Source organism: Anomaloglossus baeobatrachus, chromosome 4 (genome assembly GCF_048569485.1).
Source record: "Anomaloglossus baeobatrachus isolate aAnoBae1 chromosome 4, aAnoBae1.hap1, whole genome shotgun sequence".
NCBI lineage: Eukaryota > Metazoa > Chordata > Amphibia > Anura > Aromobatidae > Anomaloglossus > Anomaloglossus baeobatrachus.
In genome coordinates, this window is record NC_134356.1 from 36,254,207 (window position 1) to 36,278,687 (window position 24,481).

At 45.4% G+C, this 24,481-nt stretch overlaps 1 protein-coding gene across 1 annotated transcript in view; it reads left to right on the top strand.

Annotated features, from left to right (window-relative positions):
* The first annotated feature begins 18,196 nt into the window (after positions 1-18,196).
* VWF (von Willebrand factor) overlaps positions 18,197-24,481 on the top strand; it is a 236,274-nt gene continuing 229,989 nt past the window's right edge. Inside the window, exons 1-5 of the mRNA XM_075344246.1 lie at positions 18,197-18,280; positions 19,175-19,223; positions 21,447-21,614; positions 22,866-22,968; positions 23,151-23,359. Coding sequence (XP_075200361.1) covers positions 19,175-19,223; positions 21,447-21,614; positions 22,866-22,968; positions 23,151-23,359 — 529 coding nt within the window. The 5' untranslated portion in view covers positions 18,197-18,280. The remainder of the gene's footprint in view (positions 18,281-19,174; positions 19,224-21,446; positions 21,615-22,865; positions 22,969-23,150; positions 23,360-24,481) is intronic.

Consider the following 24,481-nt stretch of genomic DNA (forward strand, 5'->3'; position numbering starts at 1 on the left):
TCGTTGACACGTCGTTCATTTTTATAATGTCGTTCCTCCTACTGTATGCCGGTTGTTCATCGTTCGCGAGGCAGCACACATTGCTATGTGTGACACCCCGGGAATAACGAACACAGCTTACCTGCATCCCACCAGCAATGCGGAAGGGAGGAGGTGGGCGGGATGTTACATCCCACTCATCTCCACCCCTCTGCTTCTATTGGCCGGCCGCTGTGTGACGTCGCTGTGACACCGAACGTCCCTGCTCCTTCAGGAAGAGGATGTTCGCTGCCCGCAGCGACGTCGTTAGGGAGGTAACTACAAGTGACAGTGGGTTAACGAGTTTGTGCACCACGGGCAACTAATTGCCCATGACGCACAAACGATGGGGGCGGGTGCGATCACTCTTGCGATCGCATGATATATCGGCGCGTGTGACGCCGCCTTTAGTCTTAGGGGTACTTTACATGTTGCGACATCGCTGCCGATATATCGTCGGGGTCACGTCATTAGTGACGCACATCCGGTGCTGGTGGCGACATCGCAGCGTGTAACACAAATGAGAGACCATCAACGAGCGCAAAAACGTGCAAAATCGTTGATCATTGACACGTCGTTCATTTCCATAATATCGGTGCTGCTGCAAGTACGATGTTGTTTGTCATTCCTGCGGCAGCACACATCTCTATGTGTGACGCCACTGGAACGACAAACATCTCCTTACCTCCGTCCACCGGAAAGGGAAGAAGGAAGGAGGTGGGCGGCATGTTCCGGCCATTCATCTCCACCCCTCCTTTTCTATTGGGCGACGGTTCAGTGACGCTGCTGTGACGCTGAACGAACCGCCCCCTTAGAAAGGAGGCGGTTCGCCGGTCACAACGACGTCGCAGAGCAGGTATGTGCGTGTGACGCTGCCGTAGCGATAATGTTCGCTACGGCAGCGATCACCACATATCGTGCCACCGACGGGGGCGGGTGCTATCGCACGCGACATCGCTAGCGATGTCGCAACGTGTAAAGCACCCCTTACAGGTGTGTTTTTTGGATTGATCCCGTTTATATTGCTGTAGTGCCCTCTTGTTCTCAGTTCCATATAAATCGGTAAGGATGGACACATCAGAGCTGGGTCCATGGAGAACTCATTGTTAACATAATACATTCATTGTCTTGGATGTTGTAGTTACAAATTCAATCACTGGATACGTAGAATAAGAATGAGTCATCATTGACGCTTCCTCTAAAATGTGACTTATTTCCTGAGCGATCCCTTCAAAAGAAAAGTACAAAGTCAAGATGGAGGCTGCTGGGAATTTGTGACTACACGTAAACCATCTTTCATCTACTGTTTTTCAGAACCATAAAGAAGCCCGATCTACAGAGCCAAGGCCACATCTTAAGTGTCTGCAGGAAGCATGGCGCTAACGTATCCCTTGTTGAAATGGGACCAAAACATGAGACGCTGCCAGAGTCGGTGAAAGCGTCTTCAAGAAATGCCTGAGTCATACGCTTTCCTTGGAATATTGTCTAAGGCACACACAGATGAAACTGCACTAATTTTGTTCTTCATTTTTTTATTCTACCCATAAAAGTGCAAATATCTTATTGTTATCAAAATTTGTGATCATGAAAAAGTGAAATAACTTTTTGTTGAATTGCACCAAGTAGGGAATAGGTAGAAAATTAACTTAAAAGGAACTCAGTTGCAACACTGGAGATAACCCATAGATGGGTGTGGTGCCGTTTATGGAAAAAGAAGCCACAAATTTAAAGAGTGCACCATTAGAAAAGAAGTCGGGCAGTTCCGTCCCATTCACATATGTTGAATAAGCTATAATACTTTACCGTCACGGGTGACAGACAACCTGTGGTGTCCAGCTATGGAAGGCCACAGCATTTGGCTGCACAAACTGATCCCTCATCTTCTATCATTTCTGATTGATTTTCATCCTTTTCCCTTTAGGACCCTGCAAATTTCCTCAGCCTGGCAGCTGCTGTTCATCAGTACTTCCTTTGTCTTTATATACCTTCATTTCCTATTATTCAGTGCTGGTGATATTTGATACATCTTTGTCAAGTCTTCAGTGCAAGCAGGCGGCTTGCATACATCTGGAGAATCTTGGTGGTTGTTGCAGCTTCTATCCCTGAGTAAACTGGAGATAAGTTGTTTGTTGTTTTCCCTTGTTTGTTATGCCTGTGTGTCCTGTAGAGCCTTGTGGGGTTGGTGAAGAGCTCATCCCATCCGCTCCGTACCTATGGCACAGATCAGGGGCAGCCTAGGGTCAGGTATCCAGCTTGGCGCATAGGTGAAGAATAGTGTTGAGCGGACCCGGATCCGCAAAATCTGGATCCGCACGGTTTGAGAGTCCGATCCGAGTCCGACCAGTACCCGGGATTCGGGGTGCACGATCCGGATCCGTTTTTTTTTTCTCTCTCTCTCTCTCCATTTACATGGACACGGATTCTGGATCGGATCCGGACTTCTGCGGCTACCCAATCCGGATCTGCCGGACCCGATTTATGACCAATCCGCTCAGCTCAAAATGACATGGAAAAATATATTGCAGAAAATAATATGATAACTGACAAACAGCATGGATTCATGAAAGATAAGTCGTGTCTAACCAACCTGTTGGGGTTCTATGAGGGGGTAAGTTCAAACCTGAATATTGGTAATGCAGCTGATGTGATTTATTTGGACTTTGCAAAGGCATTTGATACTGTACCACATAATAGGCTTATACTAAAGCTCCAGAAGCAAGGACTAGGGGACACAATATGCAACTGGGTAAGGAATTGGCTAAAAGGTAGGAAACAAAGAGTAGTCATAAATGGTACATTCTCTAAATGAGCTATAGTCAGCAGTGGGGTGCCGCAGGGATCTGTGCTTGGACCGATTCTTTTTAATCTCTTTATTAATGACCTTGTGGATGGGATTGATAGTACAGTGTCAGTCTTTGCCGATGACACCAAACTATGTAGGATATTAAAAACTGACCTGGATGGTACAATATTACAAAAAGATCAGGATAAGATGTCAGAATGGGCAGATACTTGGCAAATGAGATTTAATGTTGATAAATGTAAAGTAATGCACCTAGGACGGAGTAATCCTATAGCTGCGTATACATTAAATGGAAGTAAACTCGGGACTACAGAACAGGAGAAGGACTTGGGTATTCTCATTACACATAAGCTGAGCAGCAGCACTCAATGTCAAGCAGCAGCTCCTAAAGCAAACAAGATTTTAGGGTGTATAAAAAGAGAGATTAGATCCCGTGATCCCAACGTATTGTTACCCCTCTATAAATCACTTGTAAGGCCACATCTGGACTACGGGATCCAGTTTTGGGCTCCACATTTTAAAAAGGACATTCAGAAGTTAGAGTCAGTTCAAAGGTGGGCAACTAGACTATTACAAGGAATGGAGGCCGCACATATGATGACAGGTTGAAAAAGTTAGATATGTTTAGCTTAGAAAAAAGACGTCTCAGAGGAGATCTCATTTATATGTATAAATACATGTGTGGTCAATATAAAGGACTGGCACATGACTTATTTCTTCCAAAGACAGTACTAAGGACCAGGGGGCACTCACTGCGAGTGGAAGAAAAGCGATTCCGGCAGCTAAATAGGAAAGGGTTCTTTACAGTTAGAGCGGTCAGACTGTGGAATGCCGACCACAAGAGGTAGTAATGGCAGACACTATAACAGCTTTTATATCAGGGCTGGATGATTTCCTCAGTACGCACAACATTGTTGGTTATAAATGACTTAGTGACCAAATGTAGAACTGGTGGAGGAAGGGTGAACTAGATGGACCTAGGTCTTTTTTCAACCTAAGTAACTATGTAACTATGTAACTATGTAACTCTAGTGAAGAACCTATCTAGGGCAGTGAGGGACCTCAGGGCCCAACGGTAGGCTTGGTCAGCGGTCTCCATCTTCCTCTTCCGTACGCACAGGGTTTCCCTTCCCTTTCGCTTTTCACTTGGTACGTCCCCGTACCTAGCGTGACACATACATGATTAATGGATTGAAAATAAAACAGATCCATTATTTTTCTGATCTTAACAGTCCCCTTTAAGGCAAATATATTGTCATGGCTCAGGTTGGGCATTCAATCCAGTGACCTATGTTTTTGTGGTCAGTTCTTTTTTTCTGTCTGTTCAAATTCTGATGGTTCTTATGGTCTTTGTTTTCCTTTCTTCATTTGCTCCTCTCCAGGTGTTTCTCATTTTTCCATTATTGTTTTCCCCATCACATTCTGGGTTGGGTTATGTATGCTCACCTGTCGCTGCACTTCCTTGCTGGGTATATCTCTAGGTAGATTTGTTTCTATAAGTTCCAGCCCTTCAGTTTAGGAGGTTTACCTTTGATGTAAATAACAATTGAGTGCCTACTGTGAGTCCTTGTGTTTTCCTTCCCAGGCCCTATTCCTTTCTCTTTATTTGATTTTTTTTTCAGCCTCTTTCACTCCAGGTTTCTTTTTGTTCTGCACACCTTCCCCTCCCCTTGTAGGTAGTGTGTGGAGGCCTCCTCTTTGGTCTGTCAGGAGGTACGAGAAACCCCTTGACGGCCTTTTAGGGAGCCAGGTCCAAGGTAGTGCTGATAGTTGTGCAGCTAGGGTGGTGAGACTACATCTTCCCCTTTTCCTTTACCCATGTGTGTGTTGTTCATTCATGTTTACAACATTAATAAGATGGCTTCCAGCCCATTGCTCCATACGAAAATATATTTTGGATTTGGATGGGATATAGCAGAGGTGAAGATACTATCTGTTGAGAAGTACCAAAAGGAACTGGCAAAAGAAATGAACCGATAGGTGCGTTAGTAAACTTTATGGAGAAAAAGGGCAAAAATGGTGGACTCTACCATCTCTATTCAAGTATCCAGTATTATATTCTGTAGAGGAAGTTAAACTGAGGAAGTAGATGAAGGAGGAAACATATGGGAAGGCAAGGAAAGATAAAGCAATCCAGGTTTGGTCTGGGACAGTCTTCAAACTAGACCATATGGGGCAACCTCTACTGGTTCCCCAAGATAGAACCTTCATTATCAAAAAGTCTACAGGAGATGACCAGCGCTCATGCCTTCTTTCCATTGACCCAACACTATCTTTTCCTACAGGCAGGAGAAGACCCATGTGCAAGAACAGAATGTGGTCTCTTTTCAGTTCAGTTGCTCATGATAAAGTAGGCCCTTTATTGTCTGCCAGAATCAGTTTGCAACTTTGGAGGTGGGAGAAGGCCCTCTAAACTTTGGAACACCAGTGAAGCCGCACAGGTTGCACCAGTAGTATGTCCATCACTGGTCTTTCCATGTTATTTAGATCTCACAGGTACTCAAAGGTGAGTGGGTCCAAGAGCAGCGCGGATTAACCCGTTTCTTCCAGTCTTCTAGCATCCAAATGGTTTGGCCAACTGCAATCTGAGCTGACACTACCAGACAAAGGAGCTGTATTTTCATGAGTTACTTGTGAGAAAACCATTGGCTGACATGTTGGCTTATCTCTGGGAGAACAATGTGATGGCAGTCTGAAATTGAACATATGTAATCAACATCTCCTGACCATAAACATTAGATAGTCTGCCAAACTCAATGATATCGACAGGTTTAGCAGAAATTAATTTAATGTGTATGATGGCTTAAAGGCACCAAAAAGCTCTGGGCTTTGTCTCACCAAGGACCCCTTAGCAGCCGTATTGACGTCCCATATGGTACATATGGCATTGGTAGCCACCAATGATGAAGTATATCATTGATATAGGCAACAGGTTGGATCTACAGTAAAGCGGGCTTTACACGTTGCGACATCACTAGCCGATGCTAGTGATGCCGAGCGTGATAGCACCCGCCCCCGTCGCACATGCGATATGTGGTGATCGCTGCCGTAGCGAACATTATCGCTACGGCAGCTTCACATGCACATACCTGCTCTGCGACGTCGCTGTGACCGGCGAACCGCCGCCTTTCTAAGGGGGCGTTTCGTTCAGTGTCACAGCGACGTCACAGCAGCGTCACTGAACCGCCGGCCAATAGAAAAGGAGGGGCGGAGATGAGCGGCCGGTACATGCCGCCCACCTCCTTCCTTCCTCCTTTTCCGGTGGACGCAGGTAAGGAGATGTTTGTTGGTCCAGCGGTGTCACACACAGCGATGTGTGCTGCCGCAGGAACGACAAACAACATCGTACCTGTCGCTGCAGTGATATTAAGGAAATGAGCGACGTGACAACGAGCAACGATTTTTGACGTTTTTGTGCTCATTGATCATCGCTCATTTGCGTTACATGCTGCGATATCGGTAACGGCGCCGGATGTGCGTCACTAACGACGTGATCCCGACGATGCAACGTGTAAAGACCGCTTTAGACACTGTAAGCATTAGATTTTTTTTAAGTAAATTCAGAGAAACTTTTGTAATTATTTTGGTCTATTACTTAATTTGTTGATACCAAATATATATGTAATCAGTGTGGGCATAAAAGCTGATTGAGTTTCTGGGGTCCAGACAGACTCTTGTATCTTTCATCCATCCACTGATGTTTCTGGATTGTGAGTCATGGGGAAAGCGAAAAAATTGTCAATGGATCTACAGGAAAAGATAGTTGAACTCTATGAAACAGGAAAGGGATACAAAAAGATATCTAAGGAATTGATGTCAGTCAGCAGTGTTAAACTGTAATTAATAAATGGAAAAACAGGGCTCTGTAAAAACCAAACTACGATCAGGTAGACCAAGAAAAATTTCAGCCACAACTGCCAGGAAAATTGTTTGAGATGCAAAGAATAACCCACATATAACATCAGCTGAAATACACGACTCTCTGAAAACTAGCGGTGTGGCTGTTTCAAGATGCCCAATAAGGAGGCACTTGACAAAAAATGGGCTGCATGGTCGAGTCACCAGAAGAAAGCCATTACTGCACACATGCCACAAAGTATCTCACCTACAATATGCCAAAGAGTACAGAGACAAGCCTTCAAACTTCTAGAACAGGGTTATTTGAAGTGATGAGACCAAAATCAAACTTTTTAGCCACAACCATAAACGTTACATTTGGAGAGGTGTCAACAAGGCCTATGATGAAAGGAATACCATTCCTACTGTAAAGCATGGCGGTGGATCGCTGATGATGTGGGGATGTGTGAGCTACAAAGGCACAGGAACCTTCGTCAAATTTGAAGGAAAGATGAATGCAGCACATTATCAGCAAATACTGGAAGCAAAGTTGCGCTCATCAGCCTGGAAGCTGCGCATGGGACGTACGTGGAAGTTCCAACATGACAACGATCCAAAACACAAGACTAAATCGACCTGTGATTGGCTACAGCAGAGCAAAGTGAAGTTCTGGAGTGGCCATCTCAGTCTCCTAACCTCAATATCATTGAGCCACTCTGGGGAGAACTCAAGCGCGTAGTTCATGCAAGAAAACCCCAGGAATTTTCAGGAACTGGAGGCTTTTTGCCAAGAAGAATGGGCAGCTTTACCATCTGAGAAAATAAAGAGCCTCATCCACAACTACCACAAAAGACTTTAAGCTGTCATTGATGTTAGACTGGGCAATACACAATATTAAGAACTGGGGTATGTGAAATTTTGATCAGGTTAATTCGGATGTTTTTGGTTGTCATTATGATTTAAAAAGAGAAAACACAGTAGTTTGACAATAAATGGCTTCACCCGACCACTAACCATGAGTGGAAAAAATCATTTTGTGTTAGCATTCATATTCTCTGAAAAAAGGCCAAGAAAGCAAAAAATATTACGGGGTATGTAAACTTTCGAGCACAAGTATATACAGTACAGACCAAAAGTTTGGACACCCCTTCTCATCTCTAGAACAACTATTAAGAGGAGACTTTGCGCAGCAGGCCTTCTTGGTAAAATAGCTGCTAGGAAACCACTGCTAAGGACAGGCAACAAGCAGAAGAGACTTTTTTTGGGCTAAAGAACACAAGGAATGGACATTAGACCAGTGGAAATCTGTGCTTTGGTCTGATGAGTCCAAATTTGAGATCTTTGGATCCAACCACCGTGTCTTTGTAGAAAAGGTGAACGGATGGACTCTACATGCCTGGTTCCCACCGTGAAGCATGGAGGAGGAGGTGTGATGGTGTGGGGGGGCTTTGCTGGTGACACTGTTGGGGATTTATTCAAAATTGAAGGCATACAGAACCAGCATGGCTACCACAGCATCTTGCAGCGGCATGCTATTCCATCCGGTTTGTGTTTAGTTGGATCATCATTTATTTCTCAACAGGACAATGACCCCAAACACACCTCCAGGCTGTGTAGGGGCTATTTGACTAGGAAGGAGAGTGATGGGGTACTACGCCAGATGACCTGGCCTCCACAGTCACCAGACCTGAACCCAATCGAGATGGTTTGGGGTGAGCTGGACCGCAGAGTGAAGGCAAAAGGGCCAACAAAAGCTAAGCATCTCTGGGAACTCCTTCAAGACTGTTGGAAAACCATTTCCGGTGACTACCTCTTGAAGCTCATCAAGAGAATGCCAAGAGTGTGCAAAGCAGTAATCAAAGCAAAAGGTGGCTACTTTGAAGAACCTAGAAGATAAGACATATTTTCAGTTGTTTCACACTTTTTTAAGTATTTCATTCCACATGTTTTCATTCATAGTTTTGATGTCTTCAATGTGAATGTACAATTTTTAGAGTCATGAAAATAAAGAAAACTCTTTGAATGAGAAGGTGTGTCCAAACGTTTGGTCTGTACTGTATATATATATATATATATATATATATATATATATATATATATATATATATACTAGAAGGTGGCCCGATTCTACGCATCGGGTATTCTAGAATTTACGTATTGTGTAGTTCATGTATGATTTTTGTTATATATATATGTAGATGTTGTTGTGTGTAGTTACCAAGTGTTTGTGTAGGGGCTGTACATGTTCTGGGTGTTGTCTGGGTGTGATGGGGGGTGAGAGCAGTGTTGTTTGTGTGTTGCGTTGTTTGTGGAGCGCTGTGTGTGTAGCGTTGTGTGTGTGTGTTGCGCGGTTTGTGTGTGTGTGGTGTGTTTTGGGGGGAGGTATGTTTTGAGCAATGTGTGTGTTGTGCAGTATGTGCGTATATTTGTGTGTGCAGCGTTGTCTGTGTGTGGGTGTCTGTGTAGGGCAGTTGTTTGTGGTTCCCAGTGTGTCCCAAGGCTCTTGCCAACTGGTCCAGGAAGCCATCATCTATCCCCCATGAGCTGGCTGGATTGTCATTTTAAATAAACACTTGTACCTTGCCCCTCCCCCCATCTCATTGTAGATTGTAAGCTCTCACGAGCAGGGTTGCCATTTTTCCTTTTAAATATTGTAGCCTCTATAATTGTTACTTGTTTGTATATGTTTATGTATATGATATGTATATGTTCCTCCTGAATTGTAAAGCGCTGCGGAATATGTTGGCGCTATAGAAATAAAGATTATTATTATTATTATTATGTGTGTGTGGTGTGTTGTGCAGTGCACGCGCGCGTGTGTGTGTGTGTGTTGGGGGGAGGTGTGCACTCCCCATCGTGCTCCATCCCCCATGCAGCGCACTCCCTATCATGCTCCATCTCCCATCCTGCGCACTCCCAAACGTGCTCCATCCGCCATGCTGCGCACTCCGAAACGTGCTCCATCCGCCATGCTGCGCACTCCCAAACGTGCTCCATCCGCCATGCTGCGCACTCCCAAACGTGCTCCATCCGCCATGCTGCGCACTCCCCATCGTGCTCCATCCCCCATGCTGCGCACTTCCCAAACGTGCTCCATCCGCCATGCTGCGCACTCCCCATCGTGCTCCATCTCCCATGCTGCGCACTCCCAAACGTGCTCCATCCGCCATGCTGCGCACTCCCAAACGTGCTCCATCCCCTATGCTGCGCACCCTCCATCGTGCTCCATCTCCCATCCTGCGCACTCCCAAACGTGCTCCATCCGCCATGCTGCGCACTCCCAAACGTGCTTCATCCGCCATACTCCGCACTCCCCATCGTGCTCCATCCCCCATGCAGCGCACTCCCCATCGTGCTCCATCCCCTATGCTGCGCACCCCCCATCGTGCTCCATCTCCCATGCTGCGCACTCCCAAACGTGCTCCATCCGCCATACTCCGCACTCCCCATCGTGCTCAATCCCCCATGCTGCGCACTCCCAAACGTGCTCCATCCGCCATGCTGCGCACTCCCAAACGTGCTCCATCCGCCATGCTGCGCACTCCCAAACGTGCTCCATCCGCCATGCTGCGTACTCCCAAACGTGCTCCATCCGCCATGCTGCGCACTCCCAAACGTGCTCCATCCGCCATGCTGCGCACTCCCAAACGTGCTCCATCCGCCATGCTGCGCACTTCCAAACGTGCTCCATCCGCCATGCTGCGCACTCCCAAACGTGCTCCATCTGCCATGCTGCGCCAGCATCAGCCTCTCTACCCGCAGCATCACCCTCTCTGCCCGCAGCATCAGCCTCTCTGTCCCCAGCATCAGCCTCTCTGTCCCCAGCATCAGCCTCTCTGTCCCCAGCATCAGCCTCTCTGTCCCCAGCATCAGCCTCTCTGTCCCCAGCATCAGCCTCTCTTCTCCCAGCATCAGCCTCTCTCATCCCAGCATCAGCCTCTCTGTCCCCAGCATCAGCCTCTCTGTCCCGAGCATCAGCCTCTCTGTCCCCAGCATCAGCCTCTCCTCTCTGTCCCCAGCATCAGCCTCTCTCCTCCCAGCCTTCCCCAGCATCAGCCTCTCTCCTCCCAGCCTCCCCCAGCATCAGCCTCTCTCCTCCCAGCCTCCCCCAGCATCAGCCTCTCTTCTTCCAGCCTCCCCCAGCATCAGCCTCTCTCCTTCCAGCCTCCCCCAGCATCAGCCTCCCTCTCCCAGCCTTCCCCAGGATCAGCCTCTCTCCTCCCAGCCTCCGTCCTCCCAGCCTTCCCCAGCATCAGCTTTCCCCTTCCAGCCTCCCTCAGCATCAGCCTTCCCCAGCATCAGCCTCTCTCCTCCCAGCCTCAGCCTCTCTCCTTCCAGCCTCCCCCAGCATCAGCCTCTCTCCTTCCAGCCTCCCTCAGCATCAGCCTCCCCTTCCCAGCCTTCCCCTGGATCAGCCTCTCTCCTCCAAGCCTCCTTCCTCCCAGCCTCCTCCTCCCAGCCTCCTTCAGCATCAGGCTTCCCCTCCCAGTCTCCCCCAGCATCAGCCTCCCCCTCCCAGCCTTCCCCAAGATCAGCCTCTCTGCTCCCAGCCTCCTCCAGCATCAGCCTCCCTCTCCCAGCCTTCCCCAGGATCAGCCTCTCTCCTCCCAGCCTCCGTCCAGCCTTCCCCAAGATCAGCCTCTCTGCTCCCAGCCTCCTCCAGCACGCCGTGCTCCTCTGGCGACACTCACACACACGATCGCATCCACTCACACACACGATCGCATACACTCACACACACCCGATCCCGACACTCACACACACGATCGCATCCACTCACACACACGATCGCATCCACTCACACACACGATCGCATACACTCACACACACCCGATCCCGACACTCACACACACCCGATCGCATACACTCACACACACAGACACTGACGATATCGCACATACGCGCTCACAGTCACAACATCCGGAGATACCACATGCTTCTGGCCATGTGATCCTCCGTCAGGTCCTGGAAGGTCACAACAGCACAGTATCGAGGCCGAGAAGCAAGGGATATCGCCGGATGCTGTGAGTGTGTGGATGCGATGTGATGTGTGTGTGAGGTGTGTGTGAGGTGTGTGTGAGAGTGAGTGTGAGAGTGAGTGTGAGCTGATGTGTGTGTGTGTGTGCGTGTGGATCTTCCGCCGCTACAGGACCTCGATGCGCTTGTAACCATGCCAACGTATCCCGTCCCCCCGCTCGCACGGGAGCCCACACCACTCCTGTGCGAGCGGGGGATGGGGGATGGGGGGGGAGTACAGTACTCACCCCCCTTAACAGCCGTGTCAGTTCGGGGAATGCGCGGGGGGGGGGGAGTACAGTACTCACCTCCGTGACAGCCCTGTCAGTTCGGGGAATGCGCGGGGGGAGGTGGGCGGGGCCAGAGCTAACGTGCGTTGCGTGAGGGGGGCGGGGCGTGGCGTGGCCGAATTGCCAATGCCTGCAGGGTGCCGGGGCGAGAGGCCAATCTGTGGGGGGGGCGGAGGCTGGGCGAGCGGCTGGCCAATCCGTGTGGGGGCGCAGCCTGGGCGAGCGGCCAATCGGTGTGGGGGGGCGGGGCCATGGCGAGCCCAGCGGCCAATCAGCTTTGTGTCACCGTAAGGACACAATGTCACCGGAAGGACACAATTTTGAAGCATGACAGACAGACAGACAGACAGACAGACAGAATAAGGCAATTATATATATAGATATATATATATATTCTATACAGAGCGGCATCTCTCTGGAGGACCTCGTATTTCCATATATTACAGGGGTAGCTTATTGAGTTCTATGGCCAGCTTGTAATGCTTCATTTTTCCTGCGGGGGTGCTGTAGGAGAATTAAACATTTGTTGGCACAACCTGTTCCTCCGGTGATGATCCAAAAAAAGAACAAACTCGTTGCCCCTATAAAAAGACTCAATATCCTCAGCACATTATGACAGAATATTTATTTTTTTTTGGTTCTTGAGAAGAAAACTTTATTTTTTTTCTTAAACAAATCTGCAGTATCTCATGCCTGGATTATTTTCAGCTCCTTTATCCAACTTAAGTACATAATACAGAGTTCACCAGAGGCCAGATATCCACTATATTCTCCTCCCGGGGTAATTGGATTTCGTCTGTATCTTTTGGAACATTTTCTTCCTAATAATTAAATCTCTCCGAATCGTAAGATCTTGGTTGTTGCTTTATAGGAGTAACTGGACAAGGGAAGCGAGCGGTAGACTCGGCCATGTCTGTGATCTCAGATCTAAAGTGTCTGTTGAATTATGGATGAATACATGAAAACAAAAGATCTTTGAGAAGCATGATATACTAAATATACTGAGGATCCAAAAAGTACTCGGATGACAACCCCTTCCCTCAAAATTAAGCTAATTCCTATTTTTTTCTACTGGTATAGAAAACTATGCTTCAAGAAAAGTGCAATTGGCAGAAGAAACCTTTCGAGGATTTGTTAACTCTTCCGGTAGTCAAGCCTTGTTAAGCAACGGAGACAGCTCAGCTTCTCCGCCTTCTTCCCGCTCAACATGTTTATAACACCAATGCAGCCAATAGAGATTTTATTTTTAAAAATCCTTGGCGGACGTCCAAGTCTGAAATTGACCAGGAGAGCTGATTGCCGATGAGCCCCATTGTTACGCCAAGGAGGCAATGGATTATTTTTATTCCTCAACATGTAAATAGAAGTATACAATATTCCAATTACATGTATTGATGGCAGTATGTTGGTGACTATATACATACATCCTAGGGGGCACTACTGGAGGATAAGAGGTTACCTGAGAAGAGTTTTTGGGAACATAAGGGTACCGAGCAAAGTGTGAGACAAAAGGAAACCACTATGTGGGCAACACATGTGGTAGAGGTGTCTTGGTTTAACGCAAGCTTTACACGCTGCGATCTCGCTAGCGCGATCGCAAGCGATCGTACCCGCCCCTGTCAGTTGTGCAACACGGGCAAATCGCTGCCCGTGGCGCACAACCTCGCTTAACCCTATCACACGGATTCACCTGCCCTGCGACGTCGCTCTGGCCGGCGATCCACCTCCTTTCTAAAGGGGCGGTTCGTGCGGCGTCACAGCGACGTCACACGGCAGGCGTCCAATAGAAGCGGAGGGGCGGAGATGAGCGGGACGTAACATCCCGCCCACCTCCTTTCTTCCGCATTGCCAGTGGAGGCAGGTACGGAGATGTTCGTCGCTCCTGCGGTGTCACACACAGCGATGTGTGGTGCCGCAGGAATGAGGAACAACATCGCTAATAAGCAGAAAACGATTTTTTGTTTCAGGACGACCTTTCCGTGGCAAACGATTTTGACCGCTTTTGCGATCGTTTAAGGTCGCTCATAAGTGTCACACACTGCGATCTCGTTAATGAAGCCGGATGTGCGTCGCTAACGACGGACCCCAACGATAATTCAGTAACAATATCGTAGTGTGTAAAGCCCGCTTAAGACTCGAAATAAAGATGAGCAAGGTAGTGGAGCAAAAAGGAGCTGAACTGTAGCACTGGTTTATTCACCCTCTAGTTTGAGGCAGACAGGAGCGGACGGGGGCCAAGAGGTCAGGGGCCACATCCACCTCCAAATCAGGGGGATTGTGCATTTCGATGAGCTCTTGGACTGCAAAGGGTCACATATACTGTTCTTGTACAGGGGCCCTCTTCTGTCTGTGTCCACCAGTGGTGGTGGGGGCCTCATGAGCAGAAACTACAGCTTTAAAAGGGATATAGGGGGTTGTCAGGAACTATTTTTTTTATTATGTGGCCTAAGAACAAACAGCCAAGTAGCTCCTACCGGCGAGTCTGTGATTTTCGCTGATGTCACATCGACAGAACAGTTTTCTACACCTCTGCTTTGTTGACAGGGTGTGACAGCTGATATCATGCTGATTGACAATCGCCTCCCTGCTGCCTAAGGGGTGCTTCACACACAGCGAGCTCGCTGCCGAGATCGCTGCTGAGTCACGCTTTTTGTGACGCAGCAGTGACCTCATTAGCGATCTCGCTGTGTGTGACACTGAGCAGCGATCTGGCCCCTGCTGCGAGATCGCTGCTCGTTACACACAGCCCTGGTTCGTTTTCTTCAAAGGCGCTCTCCCGCTGTGACACACAGATCGCTGTGTGTGACAGCGAGAGAGCGACAAATGAAGCGAGCAGGGAGCAGGAGCTGGCATCTGGCAGCTGCGGTAAGCTGTAACCAAGATAAACATCGGGTAACCAAGGTGGTTACCCGATATTTACCTTAGTTACCAGCCTCCGCCGCTCTCACGCTGCCTGTGCTGCCGGCTCCGGCTCTCTGCACATGTAGCTGCTGTACACATCGGGTTAATTAACCCGATGTGTACTGTAGCTAGGAGAGCAAGGAGCCAGCGCTAAGCAGTGTGCGCGGCTCCCTGCTCCCTGCACATGTAGCTGCATTACACATCGGGTTAATTAACCCGATGTGTACTGTAGCTAGGAGAGCAAGGAGCCAGCGCTCAGTGTGCGCGGCTCCCTGCTCCCTGCACACACAGCTAAGCGGTGTGCTCTGGTAACTAATGTAAACATCGGGTAACCATACCCGATGTTTACCTTAGTTACCAGTGTCCGCAGCTTCCAGACGCCGGCTCCGTGCAAGCGCAGCGTCGCTTGCACGTCGCTGCTGGCTGGGGGCTGGTCACTGGTCGCTGGTGAGATCTGCCTGTTTGACAGCTCACCAACGACCATGTAGCGATGCAGCAGCGATCCTGACCAGGTCAGATCGCTGGTCGGATCGCTGCTGCATCGCTAAAGTGTGAAGGTACCCTAACTGCAGAAAGCAGGCTGTCAATCAAATCAGCATGAAATCTGCAGTCATGGTTTGTCATCAGAGTAGAGTGGAAGATGAAAAGCTGCTCTGGTATCAGGAGTGGTCCATCACCCCTCTTTGTTGCCAAGATCTGTGCCGGTCAGAACAGGCAAGTAGTTAGCAATTACCTGGCTGCTGTTTGTTGGGCCCATTGTAAAAAAAAATAATACTGGACAACACTTTAATAGGGGAGTATGTTCCATGAAGCTGCAAAGAGATCAAACAGAAGCACAGAGCACCTGGTGTACCGACAGTACAAATACCTAAAAGATAGAACAGACTATGCCAAACCTGTGTGCAATTGCTAAGGTTTAATGATAAGAGAGCACAAAAGTGTTGAGTGCTCTTTAGTCAAGTTGGGCAGGTTGGACACCTTGACCAGCTTGTCTCGAGTAACGAGTATAATGGAAGTCACTGATGGGGCAGATCGACTTTCCACCCGCTTACAGCCAGTCATACAAAGAGCATTTCCGGGGAGGGAGAGTTTTTCTTTTTTTTGGGACACACTTCATCGGAACATATAGTTTTTACCCCCAGTAAGAGCCATTCAGAGACTACAAGTGTCTCTCACTGGGGTGCCGGCTCCCATCATTCAGTGTATTTTTTGTTAAATTTTTCATGAATGACACATCCGATCACGGCGAGTACCAGAGCATCCCAATGCTCCATCGAGTGTCGAACAGTGACGAGCTTGCTCGCTCATCGTTAGTGATGGCATCTTGACCATGGTCACCAAGCCCTGCAGCCAAGGAACAAAGGAACAGGAAGCAGTGGTGATTATTTCTTCTTTCTTTCTAAAGATCATTACCCTATGTAAACTTTTTTTTCTGTAATGTAGCTACAAACCCCTTTTAATGATGATGTAGACTACTTTAGTGAAAAGAAGAGAGATACTTTAATCAAGTCTTTGATTTTGAGACTCTAGCCTGTTTCTCAGGTGATCAATCTACAAATACTCGAACATTGCCCATCACACGTACATGGCCTTCTTGGTTTCCTTATGTCCAAGTGCCTACAAGAACTTCTAGTCTAGAATAGGCCCCTCATAATAGAAGTTTTTTTTTTTTACTTTTACAAAGTCTATATATACTGTATATATGTTTATGTACCGGTCTTTAGAAAAACTAATTTAATCATTTTTTTCTGGTAATTTATTTAACTATTTCTAAATCAGAGAGAATTTTATGTTTTTTTGTTATGTTTCTAGTCATTTTCCACAAAAATTGGCTTCTGTTACTGATTTGCTGACAGCTTAGCAAGGATGATCAAAGTGTATAGGTCAAGGTGAAATGAATGAATCGTAAAGGCTGATAGTTCAATTTAGCAACCTCATGATGATCAATAACCAAATATCATTATTATAGTCTGGCTTCTTTACTCCCTATTCAAAACACACATCTACTTGGGACAAAGGAGCATGCTTGTTCATGGAGAAATCAGATGACCCCACGGCCACTTCACCACCACAGGAGCTGCCACCTTACCACCATGGGAGCTTCCGCCTCATCACCACCAGAGCTGTCACCTCACTACTGGAGCTGCCCCCTCATCACCACATGAGCTGCCCTCCCAGCACAATCGGAGCTGCTGCCTCACCACCACTGGAGCTGCCGCCTCATCACCATCGGAGCTGCTGCTTCACCACCACAGGAGCTGCCACCTCACCACCACTAGAGCTGCTGCCTCATCACCACCTAAGCTGTGACCTCACCATCACCGGAACTGCTACCACACCACCACTGGAGCTGCTGCCTAACCACTACCAGAGCTCCTGCCTCCCCACCATTAGAGCTGCCCCCTCACTACCACTGTAGCTGCCCTCTTACCACCACACCACTACTGAAGCTGCCACATCACCACCATCAGAGCTGCTGTCTTACCACCACCGGAGCTGCCCCTTCACCACCACTGAAGCCTCCATCACACCACCACCAGTGCTGCCACAACCCCCCAATCTACTGCATCCTCTCCCATTGCTCTGCAGACTGTAAGCCCTCAAGGGTAGTGCCCTCTCCCCTCTGTATCAGCCTGTCTCTATTATTTTATTTATTGTAATTTTATATTTTATATGTAACCCCTTCTTACTTTTACATTTTCATGAAATAATTAGTGCTCTAAAAATGAATAATAATTTTGAATACAACATTAATAAGATAATATATCCAACCATTGAATTGAACAGGAATTGATATTGGCCATATGGTCATTTTTTTGTTTTCAAAAACATTTAATTAAATAAAGTTTATTTTGTTATATTTCTTTAAATCATAGAAGAGTTGTAAAAATGCCGTCTTTGGCTTAAAAATGTGGTCTTCTGACAATGTACAGCTAATAATATACAACTTTTAATTCCAAAACATTATCCATTCATACTTAGATTTTTATTTTTTATTTTTATATTATTTTAACAAGTTCATAACATTCTCTTGTCTTATGTAATTCTTTTTTTTGTTTGCTCATCAGTATTGCCAAGTGTATTCTCCCATAAAACCTTTCAATGTCTAATCAGTCATGAACCATTTTCGTATTTTTTTTTCAAGTTGTTTCCTTTCATTGTCCTCGTCTGGTAATTAAGCCAACTGATTTTTTCTGATAGGAGTTTTACACCATTGTGTCTACGTTCAGACGGATGTAGCACTCACCATTTATCTTTCCTTTTAACGAACAAAAGTTCCTGCTTTAAGTATACATAAGATGTCAAACTTCTAGGACCCTCCAGATCGGTCCGGGCGTGAAGGTGACCGGTTGCAATGGGCTGCTAAAACTTCAGATCCTCCAGGTTGTTTGGGATTTTTAACTTCTTTAACACGGTAAGTGGATGAGTTCTCTCGCGGATTTATACTTTTTTTGCCTTTTATGTAAAGTTCCAAAAAGTTTATTTGTACAAAGTGTTTCTAAGACGTTGACTCAAATCTTAGACTTTTTGTAATTGCCTTATGTCAGAGATTTTCTCAACTTTTTGGGTTATTTTTTTTTATTTAACACCTACATATACCGTACTTAAAAACAAAATTGATCTTTAGTCAATATAACAATTGAATGCCTATGTTTTATGTCCCAGTTGATGAAACTAATAGACAGATATCTCTCCAATAAAATATTTCACAAAATGTACTCCAATTTTGTTTCTGTTTTATGTTTTACAAGAATTCAGAGCAGTAAATGACAAAAACAATTTAAAGATCTTTTCCCTTATATCTTCTATTGTATAGATAGCCCTCCTATAGTGTTGTATGGAGGTGCACAAAAAAACACATTCAATTCTAAAATGATTTATAGCAGGTTTACATTGAAATTCAAAATTATTATTAACTTCACGTAAGATATTTGTATTGCATCTTTTTTGGTATTTTTTTGTAAACTTATTAATATTGTCAACTTAAAAACATGATTTTTTTGGCACAAACAGCAAAAATAAGTGTTATACAGGTTATTTCTATTTTGGGGGGGGGGCTTTTTTTACAAGTTGTTTTTAATTAAAGGAACTTAATATTATTTCTTACTTTTGTTTTAAAATGTGTGCCAGGGTTTGCACATTTATTGCACTTTTTCACTCATTTTAATATTTTTTTTTAGCACCAGGAAGTATATTGGCACCATATATATACTGTATAAATAAAATATTATTATTATTTACATATTTCTGTTACTTATGACTTTTTTCTGCTTTTTATGCATTGTGTTCACTTTTAATACATGAACAGATGCATTCCCTGCCATTCACCGTCTTACTGGCCTGCTTGATTCCACAAGGTATGTTAATTATATTATTATTGTTATTATTATTATTATTATTATTATATTTGATTATTATTATTATTGCTAGTATTATCATCATTATTATTGTATTTTATTATTATAACTACTTTATTTGAATATTTTTAAAATTGTTATTTATTATTATTGTTATTATTACTATTATATGTATTATTATTATCTTTTTTATGATTATTTTCATTATTAGTATTATTATTTTATTATTTTATTATTATTACCATTATCATTATTAATTATCATGTATTATTATTGATTATTATTACTAGTTTATTTAATTATACGTATTATTATTATTATTATTACTTTATTTAATTATTAGATTTATTATTCTTATTATTTTATTCATTATTATATAAAAAAAGTATGTGCTTTTTATATATATATATATATATATATATATATATATATATATATATATATATATATATATATATATATATATATAAAAATAGTCTAGAACAATTAGTTAACCCCTTTACCCATGAGGAATTTTCCATTTTTTTTTCTTCCTCCCCTTCTCCCAAGATCCATAACACTTTTATTTTTTCCATCAATATAGCCATAGCAGCCCTTTTTTTGCAGAACAAGTTGTACTTTTGAACAACACCATTCATTCTGCCCCATATTGTACTGGAAAGAAATTCCAAGTGCAGTGACACTGCAAAAAAAGTGCAATTCCACAATTGTTTTATGTTTTCAGTTTTTTTTTTATTTATTATGGTCACTATCTGATAAAACTGACCTGGCAGTATGGTTCCCCAGGTCAGTACGAGTTTGTAGATACCAATCATGTATAGTTTTACTTTTATGTAAGTGGTGAAACAAATTCTGAGGTTTGTAAAAAAAAAAAAAAATGAATTGCGTTTTTGTCGCCATTTTCCCAGACCCATAGTATTCTCATTTTTCGGGATCTCGGGCTCAGTGGTGGCTTATTTTTTGCATCTTGAGATGATGTTTTTAATTATACTATTTTTGCATAGATGTGATGTTTTGATCTCCTGTTATTGCATTTTAATGCATTGTGGCGGCGACAAAAAAATGTAATTCTGAGGTTTTGATTATTTTTTTCTCTATGCCCTTTTTCAATCAGATTGCTTGAGTTTATATTTTGACAGGTCGGGAATTTCTGAAAGCGGTGATACCAAATATGTGTATTTTTTAAAACTTAAACTTAACATATTTTTAAAAACTTTTATTATACATTTTTTAGGGATTTTACTATGGATGTGCTACTCTTCAGAGTGATACTTCAGCAGAAATGCTGATTTCCTGTGAGTGTCGATGCTCTGCCGGCTCTAACAGGAAACACGTCATGGCAGCGACTGGGGTCATCATATGACCCCGCACTGTCTGGGCAATCCATCTACGATCCGTGATCATTTCAGGAGGTCAACAATGGCGGTGTGAGCAAAATACACTCCTTCTATGCCATTGGATCTCCAAATTAGTAAGATTTGTTTTACAAGCGCTTGGGAAATCATTACAGCCCACACGCTTTGTGGTGTACTGAAACTTGCTTTTTTACATCATGTGACCATTTTATATAGTACCCCAAACAAAGAAATAACTCCTCAGAACTATGCACCAATAAGAGCCACAGGGGTGTGTATAGAAATGTGAAACGTCCTCGCCAATCAGTGTTAGCTGATTCCTATGACATCATTCAGTTAGAAGACAAGATGGTTTCTATAAGAACAAAAGGTATTCTCTCACACCGGTGGGGATCAGCATGATCCCCACTGGAGCATGTTAGATCTCGCCGTATGAGTGTGATCTAAGGATGCGGGTGGATCTCCAATCTATCCGCGCCTGTTAGCCACAAATGTCTGCTGATCAGTTCAGCCAACATGTGCAGGGAATAATGCAGGCTCACCGAGCGAACCCGCATCAAAGGGACAGACACAGCCAAGGACTTATATATACGTCCTTGGTCTTGAAGTGGTTAAAGTGTAATACATTTCCAGAGTTAATTTTATGAAAACCATAATTCCAAAAGTTGACAACAAAATCAGGCCATTTTGGAATAAAATCAAATGATTTTCCATATCGCAATATTCAAAATATTCTGTAAAATAATCATTAGAAATATGGTTTAAAATTTAAAAAAAATCCCCAAAAATTCAAAAATATACTCATGAAAATTGAAAAAAAAGTTTAAATATGTAAAATTATTATTGGCTTTAACTTTTTTTTTAAAAGGAAAATCTCTGGATGTATTTGGTAAGCCGGACTTTTCCTCGCTGTCAAGGTGCAGCCTTTTTGGAAAAAATCACATCCGAACATTTGATGGAACGTTCTATGATTTTCTGGGAGACTGCAGTTACATGTTGGCCGGGGACTGTCACAAGCATTCATTCTCACTACTAGGTGAGTACAGTCGTCCCCCGCTATATCGCGGTTTGCTTATTGCGGCTTCAATGTATCCTGGGTGCTGGGGGTGGCAGCAGTGGTGGTGGAGGGATGTCACAGGAGGCAGGGGCGGAGGTGGAGCAGGGCGATAATGCGGACGGTGCAGTGGGTGTCCCAGATTCTTGCTGCAAGTGCTGTCAGGAACGTCCAAAAAAAAGGCGGAGTGGGCTTCAAATAATGGCGCCCGGAATCAGCGCATGTGCAGGTTGCGCTCTCGCCTAAAGATCTCTTCTGCGCACGCGCTGCCTCCAGCCCACTGATTTCCCAGCAGTGGACTTAAGGTGACACATGTGCTGATGAGATCTCGGTTCGTCATTGAGCCGATAGCTTAGGCACTTGGAGGCACTTGGAGTTGATGCGTACGCAGAATAAGGCCGGTGTCACACTTGCGAGTACTTTGCATGTATCTGGCGCGAGTTTCGTGGTGCATCACCCGGCACGGACTCACACTCTCCTCACAGGAGTGGGTCGGTTGCATGCATCTCTATGCAGCCGATCCGCTCCTGTGAGGAGAGTGTGAGTTTGTGCTGGGTGATGCAACATGAGACTCATGAGAGATACACACAAGGCACTCGCAAGTGTGACACCGGCCTAAGCTATCGGCTCAATGACGAACCAAGATCTCATCAGCACACGTGTCACCTTAAGTCCACTGCTGGGAAATCATTGGGCTGGAGGCAGCGCGTGCGCAGAAGAGATCTTGAGCCGAGAATGCAACCTGCGCATGCGCTGACTACGGGCGCCATTATTTGAAGCCTGCTCCGCCGGCATTTTCAGGATGGCCCCTACCTAACCTTCTGCAGCGCACAGTCCACAGTGTTTCTGCCCCCTGTCATCACTCTCCACCACCCCCCGGTAAGCTAGATTTGGCTTATAAGACGCACCCCTCATTTTCCAACCTTATTGGGAGGAAAAGTGAGTCTTATAATCTGAAAAATACAGGTAAATAATAAAGTAAATATAACTCCGCTATTTCGCGGATTGTCACCTATCGCGGGGTCTCTAGAACGTAACTCCCGCGATAGGTGAGGGATCACTGTATATACTCATTCATGTTATTATAATAGTTTCTATGTCATAAGGATGGGTGGATTTGAGGGAGGGCAAAATTGGTGACTACCAGGAGGCTCCAAAAACTCAAGAGGAGCTTATCTCTTTGCAATTTGTAAATAGTAATTCTATATATACAATGATGTATTATCTCTTCAGTGGACTACAGACAAGGTAAAAAGAACAGCGTATCCATGTACCTGGGAGAATACTATGACATTCATGTGTTTCTGGATGGGACAGCCACTGAAGGAGAGAAAACGTAAGTAAAATGAGCGAAACCGCCTATATATGTGTCGGTGACCACCTAGATGAGCTTCTGGCCCTTGACCTTTATTCTTGGCCCCGCTGGTTGCCCCAATGATAAGAGAGGAGTGACGTGTCTTCTGGGTCTCTCCGTCTCTCCGTGTGTTCAGTAATATTATCATCGAGCTTTTCCCGCAGCATCACTATGCCGTACGCCGCAAATGGGATTTACCTGGAGAACGAGGCGGGATACTACAAACTCTCCAGTGAGGAGCACGGAATCATGGTGAAGATCGATGTCAGTGGGAACGTGCAGGTCATCCTGTCCAATGAGCACTTCAATAGGACGTGTGGACTCTGCGGGAACTTCAACCAGTTTGCAGAAGACGATTTTATGACTCAGGAAGGTAAAATAATAATTTTACAAAATTAAAGGGGAGGTCCACACAAAATAATTTTGACTAAAGGGGGCTTTACACGCTACGACATCGCTAATGCGAACTCGTTTGGGTCACGGAATTGGTGACGCACATCCGGCCGCATTAGCGATGCCGTTGCGTGTAACAACTATGAGCGATTTTGCATCGTTGCAAAAACGTGCAAAATCGCTCATCGGTGATATGGGGGTCCATTCTCAAAAATCGTTACTGCAGCAGTAACGAGGTTGTTCCTCGTTCCTGCGGCAGCACACATCGCTCCGTGTGACACCGCAAGAACGAGGAAGCTCTCCTTACCTGCCTCCCGGCCACAATGCGGAAGGAAGGAGGTGGGCGGGATGTTACGTCCCGCTCATCTCCGCCCCTCCGCTTCTATTGGGCGGCCGCTCAGTGACGTCGCTGTGATGCCGCACGGACCGCCCCCTTAGAAAGGAGGCGGTTCGCCGGTCACAGCGACGTCGCCGGGCAGGTAAGTATGTGTGACGGGTCTGGGCGATGTTGTGCGGCACGGGCAGCGATTTGCCCGTGTCGCACAACAGATGGGGGCGGGTACCCACGCTGGCGATATCGGGACTGATATCGCAGTGTGTAAAGCCCGCTTTAGTCATTTTTTATGACCTTTCAGCTTTGCTCTGAGGCACATGTGGAGTGATCCCTCTCTCATCTTTTTTGAACCTATAATGGTGGGCACAGATCATATTTACAAAGGTTTAATTTACCTGCTTACATTTATTATTCTCTATGTACTGCTAAGTTTACCCCCAAAAGAAAACAAACACCCCCCAAAAGAATTGCACTTACCAGACCCCAAACAATTAGAGTTGGCAAATGAATGGGCTCTCACATATAGATCTGCATCGCTGTCAGGTCCTCCTGCATTCTACAGGGGTTGGCTCCCCCTAGTGACTGGAAGCAGTATCACTTGCGCAGGGTGATATTTGTACACGATCTGTGTGTAAGAGATGTAGTGCAATGCAGCTGGAATGGCGATGGACCCGACAGCGACGCAGATCTCTGTGTGAGAGTCCATCCACTCTTGGCACTTGCCAACTGTAAATTGTTTGGGGTCTAGTGAGTGAGATTTTTTTAGAG